Source organism: Oncorhynchus mykiss, chromosome 21 (assembly GCF_013265735.2).
Source record: "Oncorhynchus mykiss isolate Arlee chromosome 21, USDA_OmykA_1.1, whole genome shotgun sequence".
Lineage (NCBI taxonomy): Eukaryota > Metazoa > Chordata > Actinopteri > Salmoniformes > Salmonidae > Oncorhynchus > Oncorhynchus mykiss.
In genome coordinates, this window is record NC_048585.1 from 38,482,588 (window position 1) to 38,499,044 (window position 16,457).

Here is a 16,457-nt window from a genome sequence, read left to right on the forward strand (position 1 = left end):
TCAGGTAAGACTATTTTCTTGTTGTATTTTGAGAAAAAAAAATGTATGTCGTGTGTTGTGACCTTAAAATGTATTGCATTATGCACTCACTACTCTAAGTCTCTATGGATAAGAGTATCTGGTAAATGACAACAAAAAAATGGCAAAGTTTTTATGTTGAATTCCATAATGCTTTATATGGTGGGACAATTCTGGCTAGGTCAACTGATTTGTATATTAATGTATCTTTCCACAGTAATAATATGTGTAAATTTAAGCCTACTATAAATGCAATAGCAATTTGTGGAAAAATAACATAATTGGGCTGCCTGTGGAAATGCAGCCTTTTAAGACTGCCACTGGATGGGGTAAATGCATCAGGTAAGACAATTTTCTTGTTGTATTTTGAGAAAAAAAAATGTATGTCGTGTGTTGTGACCTTAAAATGTATTGCATTATGCACTCACTACTCTAAGTCTCTATGGATAAGAGTATCTGGTAAATGACAACAACAAAATGGCAAAGTTTTTATGTTGAATTCCATAATGCTTTATATGGTGGGACAATTCTGGCTAGGTCAACTGATTTGTATATTAATGTATCTTTCCACAGTAATAATATGTGTAAATTTAAGCCTACTATAAATGCAGATTGACTGATAGATCCGATTCTGAGAGAGCCTTCTTTCTCTGCCGCAAAAAAACAGGGGTGTATTAATTACGGGAACCATTTACTGTTTAGGAACCAAACGGAAGCAAATGGAGCAACGGAACGAAACGGGGAGGGACCGACCTGAATTTGTCCAATAGAAACTCTCGTTTGCGTTTTGCCATCGGAGTAAACGATTTATATTGCAAAACGTTTTGCAACAGAATCGGCGTAATGATTACACCCAGAGAGTAACCCAGTTTGCGCTGAGCTGTTGTAAAATCACAGCTGGTTCAGCATCCACCACAACAACACACTGCTTAGCAGAAAAGCGAATTTAGATTTTCTCCTCTGATTTGGAACACCTAAACAGGTAACTAGCTAACATCACGAACAACTGAATAAGCTCGACAAATGCTTGTTGTCACGTTATTACGAGTGTGTTAGCTAGCTAGCATCCGTTTGGTACTAGCTAGCTAGCTGGCTGGGTATGTTGGATCATGAAACGATTCGATGTCAATAACGTTAGCTAGCTACAGTATTTAGTAGATATTTCTGTGTTATAATAACAATGTGCCTACTAGCTAGTAAGCTAACTAACGTTAGCTACGTTACATAAACATATGAATATCAGTTAGCTAGCTAATGTCAAGGCAAGTTAACATAACGTTAGCTTTTGATTTTTATCTTGCCAAGACGGCAAGCTAGAGGAAAGAGGATACCTAGTCAGTTGCACAACTGAATGCATTCGTCTGAAATGTGTTTTCCGCATTTAACCAAACCGATCTGAATCAGAGGTGCGGGGTGCTGCCTTACTCGACACCAGTGCGTCATCGGCGCCCGGAAGCAGTTATTTTTGTGGATTTAACTACCTTGCTCAAGGGCAGATTTTTCCACATTGCCGGCTTGGGGATTTGAACCAGCTCCCTTTTGGTTACTGCCTCAGCACTCTACAGAGGCCTAAAAAAATTAAACATTCCTGTCTCATTTTCTCATTCCCTCTGTCCATCCCTTTCTTCTTTCCCTCCCTCCTCTCTTCTTTCCCTCCCTCCTTCTTGCTCTTTCCTACCCTCCTCCCCGTTCCTTACTCATTCCTACCTCCCTCTCACCCTTCTCTCCGCTACCGTCCCTCCCTCCCCCTCTTCAGGTACGCTGGAATTTTCTGACACCCACTCGGACATGTCCTATGTCTTCATTAACGACTCGTCGCAGACCTCCGTTCCCCTGCTGCAGGTAGAGTCCAACACAAGGGGGCAATCCCAAATCGACCCCTAGACCCGATGCCCTATGCACTTTTTTATTTTTTTTTTATTTTTTTATTTTACCTTTATTTAACCAGGTAGGCAAGTTGAGAACAAGTTCTCATTTACAATTGCGACCTGGCCAAGATAAAGCAAAGCAGTTCGACAGATACAACAACACAGAGTTACACATGGAGTAAAACAAACATACAGTCAATAATAAAGTATAAACAAGTCTATATACAATGTGAGCAAATGAGGTGAGAAGGGAGGTAAAGGCAAAAAAAGGCCTTGGTGGCAAGGTAAATACAATATAGCAAGTAAAACACTGGAATGGTAGTTTTGCAATGGAAGAATGTGCAAAGTAGAAATAAAAATAATGGGGTGCAAAGGAGCAAAATAAATAAATAAATTAAATACAGTTGGGAAAGAGGTAGTTGATAGGGCTAAATTATATGTGGGCTATGTACAGGTGCAGTAATCTGTGAGCTGCTCTGACAGTTGGTGCTTAAAGCTAGTGAGGGAGATAAGAGTTTCCAGTTTCAGAGATTTTTGTAGTTCGTTCCAGTCATTGGCAGCAGAGAACTGGAAAGAGAGGCGGCCAAAGAAAGAATTGGTTTTGGGGGTGACTAGAGAGATATACCTGCTGGAGCGTGTGCTACAGGTGGGAGATGCTATGGTGACCAGCGAGCTGAGATAAGGGGGGACTTTACCTAGCAGGGTCTTGTAGATGACATGGAGCCAGTGGGTTTGGCGACGAGTATGAAGCGAGGGCCAGCCAACGAGAGCGTACAGGTCGCAATGGTGGGTAGTGTATGGGGCTTTGGTGACAAAACGGATTGCACTGTGATAGACTGCATCCAGTTTGTTGAGTAGGGTATTGGAGGCTATTTTGTAAATTACATCGCCAAAGTCGAGGATTGGTAGGATGGTCAGTTTTACAAGGGTATGTTTGGCAGCATGAGTGAAGGATGCTTTGTTGCGAAATAGGAAGCCAATTCTAGATTTAACTTTGGATTGGAGATGTTTGATATGGGTCTGGAAGGAGAGTTTACAGTCTAACCAGACACCTAAGTATTTGTAGTTGTCCACGTATTCTAAGTCAGAGCCGTCCAGAGTAGTGATGTTGGACAGGCGGGTAGGTGCAGGTAGTGATCGGTTGAAGAGCATGCATTTAGTTTTACTTGTATTTAAGAGCAGTTGGAGGCCACGGAAGGAGAGTTGTATGGCATTGAAGCTTGCCTGGAGGGTTGTTAACACAGTGTCCAAAGAAGGGCCGGAAGTATACAGAATGGTGTCGTCTGCGTAGAGGTGGATCAGAGACTCACCAGCAGCAAGAGCGACCTCATTGATGTATACAGAGAAGAGAGTCGGTCCAAGAATTGAACCCTGTGGCACCCCCATAGAGACTGCCAGAGGTCCGGACAACAGACCCTCAGATTTGACACACTGAACTCTATCAGAGAAGTAGTTGGTGAACCAGGCGAGGCAATCATTTGAGAAACCAAGGCTATTGAGTCTGCCGATGAGGATGTGGTGATTGACAGAGTCGAAAGCCTTGGCCAGATCAATGAATACGGCTGCACAGTAATGTTTCTTATCGATGGCGGTTAAGATATCGTTTAGGACCTTGAGCGTGGCTGAGGTGCACCCATGACCAGCTCTGAAACCAGATTGCATAGCAGAGAAGGTATGGTGAGATTCAAAATGGTCGGTAATCTGTTTGTTGACTTGGCTTTCGAAGACCTTAGAAAGGCATGGTAGGATAGATATAGGTCTGTAGCAGTTTGGGTCAAGAGTGTCCCCCCCTTTGAAGAGGGGGATGACCGCAGCTGCTTTCCAATCTTTGGGAATCTCAGACGACACGAAAGAGAGGTTGAACAGGCTAGTAATAGGGGTGGCAACAATTTCGGCAGATAATTTTAGAAAGAAAGGGTCCAGATTGTCTAGCCCGGCTGATTTGTAGGGGTCCAGATTTTGCAGCTCTTTCAGAACATCAGCTGAATGGATTTGGGAGAAGGAGAAATGGGGAAGGCTTGGGCGAGTTGCTGTTGGGGGTGCAGTGCTGTTGACAGGGGTAGGAGTAGCCAGGTGGAAAGCATGGCCAGCAGTAGAAAAATGCTTATTGAAATTTTCAATTATGGTGGATTTATCAGTGGTGACAGTGTTTCCTATCTTCAGTGCAGTGGGCAGCTGGGAGGAGGTGTTCTTATTCTCCATGGACTTTACAGTGTCCCAGAACTTTTTTGAGTTAGTGTTGCAAGAAGCAAATTTCTGCTTGAAAAAGCTAGCCTTGGCTTTTCTAACTGCCTGTGTATAATGGTTTCTAGCTTCCCTGAACAGCTGCATATCACGGGGGCTGTTCGATGCTAATGCAGAACGCCATAGGACGTTTTTGTGTTGATTAAGGGCAGTCAGGTCTGGGGAGAACCAAGGGCTATATCTGTTCCTGGTTCTAAATTTCTTGAATGGGGCATGTTTATTTAAGATGGTTAGGAAGGCATTTTTAAAAAATATCCAGGCATCCTCTACTGACGGGATGAGGTCAATATCCTTCCAGGATACCCCGGCCAGGTCGATTAGAAAGGCCTGCTCGCTGAAGTGTTTCAGGGAGCGTTTTACAGTGATGAGAGGAGGTCGTTTGACCGCTGACCCATTACGGATGCAGGCAATGAGGCAGTGATCGCTGAGATCTTGGTTGAAGACAGCAGAGGTGTATTTAGAGGGGAAGTTGGTTAGGATGATATCTATGAGGGTGCCCGTGTTTAAGGCTTTGGGGAGGTACCTGGTAGGTTCATTGATAATTTGTGTGAGATTGAGGGCATCAAGTTTAGATTGTAGGATGGCTGGGGTGTTAAGCATGTTCCAGTTTAGGTCGCCTAGCAGCACGAGCTCTGAAGATAGATGGGGGGCAATCAGTTCACATATGGTGTCCAGAGCACAGCTGGGGGCAGAGGGTGGTCTATAGCAGGCGGCAACGGTGAGAGACTTGTTTTTAGAAAGGTGGATTTTTAAAAGTAGAAGTTCAAATTGTTTGGGTACAGACCTGGATAGTAGGACAGAACTCTGCAGGCTATCTTTGCAGTAAATTGCAACACCGCCCCCTTTGGCAGTTCTATCTTGTCTGAAAATGTTGTAGTTTGGAATTAAAATGTCTGAATTTTTGGTGGTCTTCCTAAGCCAGGATTCAGACACTGCTAGAACATCCGGGTTGGCAGAGTGTGCTAAAGCAGTGAAAAGAACAAACTTAGGGAGGAGGCTTCTAATGTTAACATGCATGAAACCAAGGCTATTACGGTTACAGAAGTCGTCAAAAGAGAGCGCCTGGGGAATAGGAGTGGAGCTAGGCACTGCAGGGCCTGGATTCACCTCTACATCGCCAGAGGGACATAGGAGGAGTAGAATAAGGGTGCGACTGAAAGCAATAAGAATTGGTCGTCTAGAACGTCTGGAACAGAGAGTAAATGGAGGTTTCTGGGGGCGATAAAATAGCATCAAGGTATAATGTACAGACAAAGGTAAGGTAGGATGTGAATACAGTGGAGGTAAACCTAGGTATTGAGTGATGAAGAGAGAGATATTGTCTCTAGAAACATCATTGAAACCAGGAGATGTCATTGCATATGTGGGTGGTGGAACTAATAGGTTGGATAAGGTATAGTGAGCAGGACTAGAGGCTCTACAGTGAAATAAGCCAATAAACACTAACCAGAACAGCAATGGACAAGACATATTGACATTAAGGAGAGGCATGCTTAGTCGAGTGATCAAAAGGGTCCAGTGAGTGGAGAGGTTGGTTTAGGGTGGAGAGTGTGGAGATCTGAGAGGATTTGACCGGCGTAAACGATATGGTAATAGATCCACTTGCTCACTGCAAAAGTGGAAGTTTCACCATGTTGCTTACATCTGTCAAATCCTCTCAGATCTCCGCACGAGCATAAGGTGTAGGGTCTGGGGGTCAATTTGGGATTGGGCAATAATAGTGTATTCACTAGGAAGCAAACTGATGCAAACGGGACAAAACGTGGAGGGACCTAGCTTCCTGAATTTGTCCAATAAGAAACTCTCGCTTCTGTTGAAAAACCTTTTTGGTTGCAAAACATTTAGCTACAGTGTGCACGAATGAATACACCCCCAGTCTTTAAAGTTGATGGTTGCTAGGGTTGATAAAGTTATTAGCCTAATCAAAGTTGTTTTATAAACTGAAACATTTTTTTTTTTTACCAGCAAAAGTCAATAAAAGGTGTGCATGCAAAATAAACACATGGTTATTTATATATTGTGGGGACGGAAAAGCTGTACATACTTTGAATCAAAATAAATAATTTAAACTTGTATTTTCTACAGCTGGATGGGATGAAAAATGACACTAAATTGGGGGTTTTAAATGTTCAATTCCCAAATGTTCTGAAAGCCATATAGACACCATCAATTGACTATTATTGATCGAACTCATCCCGGGTTGCTATTGTAGTAGGACGATTCCAGCGTTATGGACATTACATTTGCACGCAAAATCACAACTTTAATGTCTCACAGAATGGACAAACAAAATGTAAACAAAACTTTTGATGTGTGTGTCTATAGTACCCCTTGGGGGGAGTGTTCCCCCCCTAAAAGCAGACCTCTAAATATTGGCATGTTAGTGAAATAAAGAAAATAAGAAGCATTATGGATGTTACATGAAATGGACAAGCTTTTTCAGGAGACTAAACATAATAGTAAAAGTAGTGAGTTTGTAAGTCTTAGATCAAAACATGGATAGCCTTTTCGAAGAAAATTGGGAGCCCCATAGGGCGGCGCACAATTGGCCCAGCGCCGCCCGGGTTTGGCCGGTGTAGGCCATCATTGTAAATAAGAATTTGTTCTTAACTGACTTGCCTAGTTAAATAAAGGTTTAAAAAAAACAATTGTGGGTAAATATACAATTTTTTTGTATTACAATTCTTCTAAAATATTGTGCAAAATATATAAATGAGACAATCTACATGTGCCTATACTAGGCTAGGTCGATACACATTATATCGTATAATGGGGTATATTTCGAAATACTGACGGTATGATTTTCAATACCATTTAAATAATAATTTATTATAAGTTAAGTATAACTAAGAAACCTAAGATTTGTCAAATAAATTATATCCAGCTCAGGGATCCAGCTATGCATTTAGTCTGTTAACTTGTGGCGAGATGTCAAGATCAAGCTTCTTGGTTACAGCAGAAACATTCAATCCCCTCCTGGACCAAGATCCCTGTTGTCTTAATTGTTTTGTGTGCCCCCCCCCGAAAAAAATACTCTGAACAAAAATTTTAACACAACATGCAACAATTTAAAATATTTTACAGAGTTACAGTTCATATAAGGAAATCAGTCAATTTAAATACATTCATTAGGCCCTAATCTATGGATTTAACATGACTGGGAATACAGATATGGCTCTGTTGATCACAGATACCATTTTAAAAAACAAGGTAGGGTCGTGGATCAGAAAAACAGTCCGTATCTGGTGTGAATACCATTTACCTCATGCAGCACAACACATCTCCTTCACATAGAGTTGAACAGGCTGTTGAATGTTGTCCCAATCATTTTCAATGGCTGTGTGAAGTTGCTGGACATTGGCGGGAACTGGAATACGCTGTCGTACACGTCGACCAGAGCACCCCAAACATGCTCAATGGGTGACATGTCTGGTGAGTATGCAGGCCATGGAAGAACTGGGACATTTTCAGCTTCCCGGAATTGTGTACAGATCCTTGCGACATGGGGCCGTGCATAATCATGCTGAAACATGAGGTGATTGTGGCAGATGAATGGCAAGACAATGATCTCATCACGGTATCTCTGTGCATTCAAATTGCCATCCATAAAATGCAATTGTGTTCATTGTCCATAGCTTATGCCTGCCCGTACCATAACCCCCCCGCCACCATGGGGCACTCTGTTCACAATGTTGACATCAGCAAACCGCTCGCCCACACGATGCCATCTGCCCGGTACAGCTGAAACCGGGATTCATCGGTGAAGACAACACTTCTCCAGCGTTCCAGTGGCCATCAAAGGTGAGCGTTTGGACTGCAGTCAGATCCTGGTGAGGACGACGAACACGCAGATGAGCTTCCGTGAGACGGTTTCTGACAGTTTGTGCAGAAATTCTTTGGTTGTGCAAACCCACAGTTTCATCAGCTGTCTGGGTGGATGATCTGTGACAATCCCGCAAGTGGATGTGTGTGGAGCTCCTGATCTGGCATGGTTACACATAGACTCGTCAGTCTATTCTTGTTCTGAGAAATTAAGGCTATTCCATACGAGAAATTGCCAAGAAACTGAAGATCTCGTACAGCGCTGTGTGCTACTCCCTTAACAGAACAGCGCAAACTGACTCTAACCAGAATAGAAAGAGGAGTGGGAGGCCCCGGTGCACAACTGAGAGTTGCAAAGAAAAAGCCATATCTCAGACTAGCCAATGAAAAGAAAAGATTAAGATGGGAAAAAGGACACAGACACTGGACAGAGGAAGATTGGAAAAAGGTGTTATGGACAGACAAATCTAAGTTTGAGGTGTTCGGATCACAAAGAAGAACATTCGTGAGACGCAGAAAAAATGGAAAGATGCTGGAGGAGTGCTGTACGCGATCTGTCAAGCATGGTGGAGGCAATGTGATGGTCTGGGGGTGCTTTGGTGGTGGTAAAGTGGGAGATTTGTACAAGGTGAAAGGGATCTTGAAGAAGGAAGGCTATCACCCCATTTTGCAACACCATGCCATACCCTGTGGATGGCGCTTAATTGGAGCCAATTTCCTCCTACAACAGGACAATGACCCAAAGAACAGCTCCAAACTATGCAATAACTATTTCGGGAAGAAGCAGTCAGCTGGTATTCTGTTTATAATGGAGTGGCCAGCACAGTCACCGGATCTCAACCCTATTGAGCTGTTGTGGGAGCAGCTTGACCGTTTGGTACGTAAGACGTGCCCATCAAGCCAATCCAATTTATGGGAGGTGCTTCAGGAAGCATGGGGTGAAATCTCTTCAGATTACCTCAACAAATTGACAACTACAATGCCAAAGGTCTGCAAGGGTGTAGTTGTTGCAAATGGAGGATTCTTTGACGGAAGCAAAATGTATTGTTTGAATTAAAAATAATTATTTATAACCTTGTCAACGTCTTGACTGTATTCCTTTTCATTGTATTATTATTATAATAAAACAAATTTGAAATGGAGCCTATTGTGTGCACATTCGGTAATACAACATACCGGTATGCTACAGAACTGGTATGAAAATCTGGATACCGCCCAAACTTAGCCTATACTGCCAATCCACTTTTCTGGACACTGGACGAAGTCCGTATATTTTGGGGGGCTTTCATTTGGAGAAAAAAATTGTTGATAAACACTCTTATCTTTCTATCTAAAATAGTACTGCCATGTATGACAAATGCATTTCCGCATATATTTTCCAATAGAATCTTAGCTAGAACACATGTCGTTAGTTAGATGGCCAATGAAATGACAACTTTTTGTTGTTGTTGCGGATGCTCAAGTTGACTTTCCCACGGAATTGCCCAGTAGAGAATGTGTTCTCAATAACTTACCTGGTTAAATAAAGGCAAATCCCTATCTGCAGGCCTGCATTGACGGGGACCTGCCTTTCGCCAAGCGGCTACTGGAGACTGGCTGTGACCCAAACATACGGGACAACCGGGGTCGTACGGGCCTGCACCTAGCTGCTGCCAGGGGGAACGTGGACATCTGTTGGTTCCTCCATAAGTTTGGGGCAGACCTCCTGGCTACAGACTACCAGGGAAACACAGCCCTGCACCTCTGTGGACATGTGGATACCATCCAGTTCCTGGTGTCCAACGGCCTCAAGATAGACATCTGGTAAGAGAGGGGCTGGGAGTTGGATTGAGGGGTAGTGGCTTTTATTTTTTTATTTTTTTAAGAGAAAGAGCTTGAATGCTGAGAGTGGCTCAAGTCTAGATATATCTGGTGAGAAAGGGAAGGAGGGATGGGTAAAAGCTAGTGTTGGAACGGTTCAGAGCCTTAGAGACAGCCTACCGTCTGACAAAATGTGCATTATCATGGACCATCCAAGACACATTAAACTAGCAAACGTAACAACCCCCCCATCCCAGTTTTGCCATCCTGAACAATATTTTCCTTTACCCCATTTCTACTCCACGGGCCATGGGCTGATGCAGGACAGTGAATGTGGGCTTAACATCTGAAAGAAGCACCAGCACCTCTTTACAATCTAACATCCAAGCGTTCCCTTTCACTTTCTCAGTAACCACAACGGGTCGACTCCCCTTGTACTGGCCAAGAGGCGCGGGGTGAACAAGGACGCTATCCGTCTGCTGGAGGGCCTGGAGGAGCAGGAAGTTAAAGGATTCAACAGAGGAGCCCACTCCAAACTGGAGACCATGCAGATGGCTGAGAGCGAGAGGTGAGGGGGGGGGGGGGGGGGGGGGAGATTAGGCAACGCGAGTAGACTTCAAGCTGCGGAGTGAGCTTTTGATATGATCTTAACTCTGTTACACCCATTCTAAGCTGGAGACCATGCGGATGGCAGAGAGCAAAAGGTGAGGCGGGGACAGGGTAGCACGAGGTGAAAGGGTTCCACAGGAGGTGACTACTGTAGTATGTGTGTTGCCGTTTCTGATTTTCACACCCACTCACAAGAGGGGGCAAGAGACTAGAACAGAAGTGCAGCATATAAAATATGGATGAATTTGCATCACTGTGTACTGGTTGTCAAACCTATCTTCAATGTCTCTCCGCTCCTCCGATAATCTCAGTGTGTGTATATATAAGTAATGTTACAGTCTATCGCATTTACCACCATCTCCCCTCTCTCCCCCCTCAGTGTGACGGAAAGCCACTCCTATCTACAGTACCAGTCGAAAGTTTGGACACACCTACTCATTCAAGGGTTTTCATTTATTTTTGCTATTTTCTACATTGTAGAATAATAGTGAAGACATCAAAACTATGAAATAACACATATGGAATCATGTTGTAACCAAGAAAGTGTAAACCAAAATATATTTGAGATTCTTCAAAGTAGCCACCCTTTGCCTTGATGACAGCTTTGCACACTCTTGGCATTCTCTCAATCAGCTTCATGAGAAATACTTTTACAACAGTCTTGAAGGAGTTCCCACATATGCTGAGCACTTGTTGACTGCTTTTCCTTCACTCTGCGGTCCAACTCATCCAAAACCATCTCAGTTGAGGTCGGGCGATTGTGGGTGATCCGGGTGATCCAGGCTGCATCACATCCGGCCGTGGTTGGGAGTCCCATAGGGCGACGCCGGGGTAGGCCGTCATTTTAAAATAAGAATTTGTTTTTAACCTAGTTAAATAAAGGTTAAATAAAAATACATTGTCTTGGCCAGGTCAGTTCCCTGGTCAAATAGCCCTTACACAGAATTGAGGTGTGTTTTGGGTCATTGTCTTGTTGAAAAACAAATTATAGTCATACTAAGCTCAAACCAGATGGGATGGCTTATCACTGCAGAATGCTGTGGTAGCCATGCTGGTTAAGTGTGCCTTGAATTCTAAATAAATCACAGACAGTGGCACCAGCGAAGCACCATCACACCTCCTCATCCATGCCTCACGGTGGGAACCACACATGAGGAGATCATCCGTTCACCAACTCTACGTCTCACGAAGACACAACAGATTTCCACCAATCTAATGTCCATTGCTCGTGTTTCTTGGCCCAAGCAAGTCTCTTCTTCTTATTGGTGTCCTTTAGTAGTGGTTTCTTTGCAGCAACTCGACCATGAAGACCTGATTCACAGTCTCCTCTGAACAGTTGATGTTGCAATGTGTCTGTTACTTATTTGGGCTGCAATAACGGCTGATAACTCTAATGAACCTATCCTCTGTAGCAGAGAACTCTGGGTCTTCCTTTCCTGTGATGGTCCTCATGAGAGCTAGTTTCATCATAGCGCTTGATGGTTTCAAAATTCTTGACATTTTCCCGATTAACTGATATCTTGAAGTAATGATGGACTGTCGTTTCTCTTTGTATATTTGAGCTGTTCTAGCCATAATATGGACTTGGTATTTTACCAAATAAGGCTATCTTCTGTATACCACCCCTGCATAACAACACAACTGATTGGCTCAAACACATTAAGACATTCCACAAATTCACTTTTTGACTACCGCGTGAAGCTGGTTGAGAAAATGCCAAGAGTGTTCAAAGCTGTTATCAAAGCAAAGGGTGGCTACTTTGAAGGATCTCAAATATAAAGTATATTTTGGTTTGTTTAACACTTTTTTGGTAACTACATGATTCCATATGTGTTATTTAATAGTTTTGATGTCTTCACTATAATTCTACAATGTATAAAAAATAAAGAAAAACCCTTGAATGAGTAGGTGTGTCCAAACTTTTGACTATACAAAACATTAAGAACACCGACTCTTTCCATGACAGACTGACTAGGTTAAAGCTATGATCCCTTATTGGGGTCCCTTGTTAAATCCACTTCAATCTGTGTAGATGAAGGGGAGGAGACGGGTTAATGAAGGACTTCTTAGCCTTGAGACCATTGAGACATGGCTTGTTTATGTGTGCCATTCAGAGGGTGACTGGGCAAGACCAAAGATTGAAGTGCCTTTGAACGGGGTATGGTAGCAGGTGCCAGGCGTATTGGTTTGTGTCAAGAACTGCAATGCTGCTGGTTGTTTCTTGCTCAACAGTTTCCCGTGCGTGTCAAGAATGGTCCATCACCCAAAGGACATCCCAGCCAGCTTGACACAACCTGCGGGAAGCGTTGGCGTCAACATGGGCCACCATCCCTTTGGAACGCTTTTGACACCTTGTAGAGTCCATGCCCCGAGGAATTGAGGCTGTTCGGAGGGCAAAGTGGGGTGCAACTCAATATAAAGAAGGATGTGCCTAATGTTTAGAATACTCTGTGTATATCAAGTTATGTCATGGTGGCATGTAAGCTAACCGTGGGCTACTTCATTTTCTCCCTGTCAGTGCAATGGAGAGCCACTCCCTGCTCAACCCCAACCTCCAGAACAGTGAGGGGGTACTGTCGAGTTTCAGGACCACCTGGCAGGAGTTTGTAGAGGACCTGGGCTTCTGGAGGGTAAGTAAGCACGTTGCAGCGTCACGGATGTTTAGCAGTGCAAGGAGACTGGACTTTTGTTCTGTCACATGCCGTACAAGCGTTTCTTTTGTCGGATTGATTAAGCTAGGCATCTCCTGCTTAGCAACGGAACCTCTTTGCCAGAGACAGGAAGTTACACCACAGACGTAGCCAATAAGGGGTCTTCAAAAATGACCATACTGTGTATAACCTGGTGTCTCAATTTTGGTGAAACTCACAATAAAGGCTGCTTTTCGAACTCTTGTTACAGGTGCTGCTACTACTGGTGGTTATCGCCCTGCTCTCCCTGGGCATCGCTTACTACGTCAGCGGGGTGCTGCCCTTCTCCGCCAGCCAACTGGAGCTGGTACACTGAGGAGGGAGAGAGGAACGGTCGGAACTGGGGCACAGATAGAGGAAGGAGGGGGTTATAAAAAAAGAGGACAAGAATGGAAGGTTTGGGGCGACATGCAAGGAAGCACTGGGGTTTAGATTGTAAAGGGGTGGGTGGATGTTTTAACTTTTAGATTCACTCGCGCACACATACGCACTCGCATAATTCCAGCAAAACATTCCCTTTCCAACCTTGGAGACTACTCTTACCTTAACAATCCAGCCCATTCTAGCAGAGGGCAGAGTAATGCTTGTTCTCATGTGATGTCATTGTGATTGACATGACTAGCCAGGGCTTGTTGTCCATATGTGATGGTTAACAGTGGCTTTTCCCCAGCTGGGCCACGTCCCAATGATCTCTCATTCCTCCTAAAGTGTGCACATGTTAACTTCCCTTCACTAATTTGAAAGCATATGACTGGTATATGAAATATGGCAAGAACTCCCAGCCAGGCCTCCACCAATCCAATGCTTTTAAATTTGTTATAAGGCGTGAATTAGTGTACACTTCAGGAGAAAGGAGATATTATTGGGCAGCACCCCGGAAGTCTGCATTTCCTGCATTTTGTACTATATATGTGTTCTATAACATTTGCTTTAAACATTCTCAATGTGGCCCGTTATGAATGAGAATCCACATCATTTCATGTGTTAGTAATCCCTATGACAAAATAAATGACTAAATCAAACTAAATATCGTACAGTGGTGTGAATTTGTCACCGTTTTCTTTTTCTGGAATACTCACATGGCTCTTTAAAGAATAACCCTCAAAAAGAGGAAATATACACATCTGTAGTGCTGGAAAAAGTTGTCATACTTGAGTAAAAGTAAAGATACCTTTTTAATAGAAAATGACAAGTGAAAGTCACCCAGTAAAATACTACTCGAGTAAAGGTCTAAAAGTATTTGGTTTTAAATATACTTAAGTATCGAAAGTAAATGTAATTTCTAAAATGTAATTAAGTATCAAAAGTATAAATCATTTCAAATTCCTTATATTAAGCAAATCAGATCTAGTATTTTTTATTTATGGATAGCCAGGGGCACACTCCAACATCATTTAGAAACAAAGCAGGTGTGTTTAGTGAGTCGCCAGATCACCAGCAGTAGGGATGACCAGATGCTCTCCAGTGCGTGAATTTGACCATTTTCCTGTCCTGCTAAGCATTCAAAATGTAATGAGTACTTTTGGGTGTCAGGGAAAATGTATGGAGTAAAAAGTATATTATTTTCTTTAGGAATGTAGTAAAGTAAAAGTTGTAAAAAATATACATAATAAAGTACAGATACCCCCCAAAAAGTACTTTACACCACTGCAATTCTGACATCATGTGGTTTCATACTAATATTAAGTTACATAACTTTGCCTATCTAATGTAGTTGACACTATTCGGGTTTATAAGAAGAGGAATTGTTGCGTTGTGGACCTTTTTCCTAATGTTGTCACAATACATATTTTTCTGTGTTATGTTCTGTAGTTTTCTACAGTTAGTTTTTTGTATTGTTTTACTTGTATTTTAAGTTCTATTCATGTTAATATTACTTTCTTTTTTTTAAGTCCCTTTTTGTTTTAACGATTTACGCAACACGGTCAAACGGTCTTACAAAGAAAATATTTATTTCCATTCTTACTGTTAAAAACACGTCTCTTTCACCCACACTTCAGTTCAGAATTTCCCTATTAATGATAATCAAGCTAGAACTATTGTGTGGAATTTTGCAAAGAGCAAAAATCCAACCGAAATACAACCAAGTGTGTAGAGTTAGCCTGAGTGCCAGTCTGTTTCTGCTGTCTTGCCAACTCTTTTATGGAACTGTCATGCTGTTGCTTGATGATGACTGCAATGAAGTTGACAAGAGCACAAACAGATCTGGGACCAGGCTAGTGTAGATTTGCATGGGAATGGATGTGTCATGTCATGGTCCCTCTTCCAACTCCATGTCGAGTACACAATTAACTGTAGAGTAAGTAGCACCTTGATTGTGTGCCTTTTGAAAGAAAAATAAATACATGTTTGCTGCATTTTGTGTCCAGTTAGTTGACAGCTTGTTAAACAGCGGTAGGCTACCAAATAGAAAAACTTTGTTTTCTGAAGATTATTCTAAATATTCTGTTTTTATGATTTTTTTTTGCCATGTCAATTGTAGTATATAAATACAAATAAAAGATAATCAAATTATTACACAATTACCCTTTTGCTAACAAAAGACACAAATAAAACTAAATTGCACAAGAAGAGAACCTGATTTTTACACTATTGCACTTCAAACATGAAACACACAAACTAAATTGCACAACTAATTGCATTAGTACTGTACAAAGGTAGAGGTGCGCTATTTGATAGATTCCCCCCGCTCCCCCTACCTCTGGGTTTCAATGGGGAGACCTGAGGTCAACCTACCACTGCCCCCCTCCCCATCTCGTACTTCTGAGTGGGAGACCTTCCCAGGCAGTAGCCTGCCAAGCTCACAAACTAGAATCAGGGCGCCCACCCTCGACAAGCTTTATCAACCACAGTCCCACACGGTGACATGATATCATTGATGTGCCGTGCAAATGAGCGATAGAAAACCGATTGTGCAAATGTCACCATTCGGAAAATACAGCTCTGAAAAAAATTAAGAGACCACTGCAAAATGATCAGTTTCTCTGGTTTGACTATTTACAGTGCCTTGCGAAAGTATTCGGCCCCCTTGAACTTTGTGACCTTTTGCCACATTTCAGGCTTCAAACATAAAGATATAAAACTGTATAAAACAAAGTTCAAGGGGGCCGAATACTTTCGCAAGGCACTGTAAATGTGTTTGGGTAAAATGAACATTTTTGTTTTATTCTATATACTACTGACAACATTTCTCCCAAATTCCAAATAAAAATCTAACAGCTTACTACACAACATACACTTAGTATTACTTTCTTAGCTACAGTATACATATCTCCCTGGAATATTACATAATTTATGCAGCAGCATACAATACATTTTTGGACTCACCTTGTGCTGTGCTCACTTGAACAGGAAGGTGATGTGGCAGTCCTTCATGGGCAAATGTTGTCCTTAAAGTCTGGCATTC

General features: G+C 42.5%; 1 protein-coding gene across 1 annotated transcript; it reads left to right on the forward strand.

The window, feature by feature from the left end:
• Positions 1-815: 815 nt before the first annotated feature.
• ankrd46b (ankyrin repeat domain 46b) lies at positions 816-14,078 on the forward strand. The gene is made up of 6 exons (XM_021577655.2): positions 816-1,000; positions 1,775-1,860; positions 9,499-9,755; positions 10,162-10,320; positions 12,880-12,991; positions 13,263-14,078. The coding sequence occupies exons 2-6, from the start codon at positions 1,807-1,809 to the stop codon at positions 13,365-13,367; spliced, it is 687 nt and encodes a 228-aa protein (XP_021433330.1). The 5' UTR covers positions 816-1,000; positions 1,775-1,806; the 3' UTR covers positions 13,368-14,078.
• The last annotated feature ends 2,379 nt before the right edge of the window (positions 14,079-16,457 follow it).

Bases quoted from the DNA above. Each gene is read 5' to 3' on its own strand.
- ankrd46b (XM_021577655.2), top strand. From the start codon at position 1,807: ATGTCCTATGTCTTCATTAACGACTCGTCGCAGACCTCCGTTCCCCTG. The intron at 9,756-10,161 runs GTAAGAGAGGGG...TCACTTTCTCAG, and splicing joins GGCCTCAAGATAGACATCTG to TAACCACAACGGGTCGACTC. The intron at 10,321-12,879 runs GTGAGGGGGGGG...TCTCCCTGTCAG, and splicing joins CAGATGGCTGAGAGCGAGAG to TGCAATGGAGAGCCACTCCC.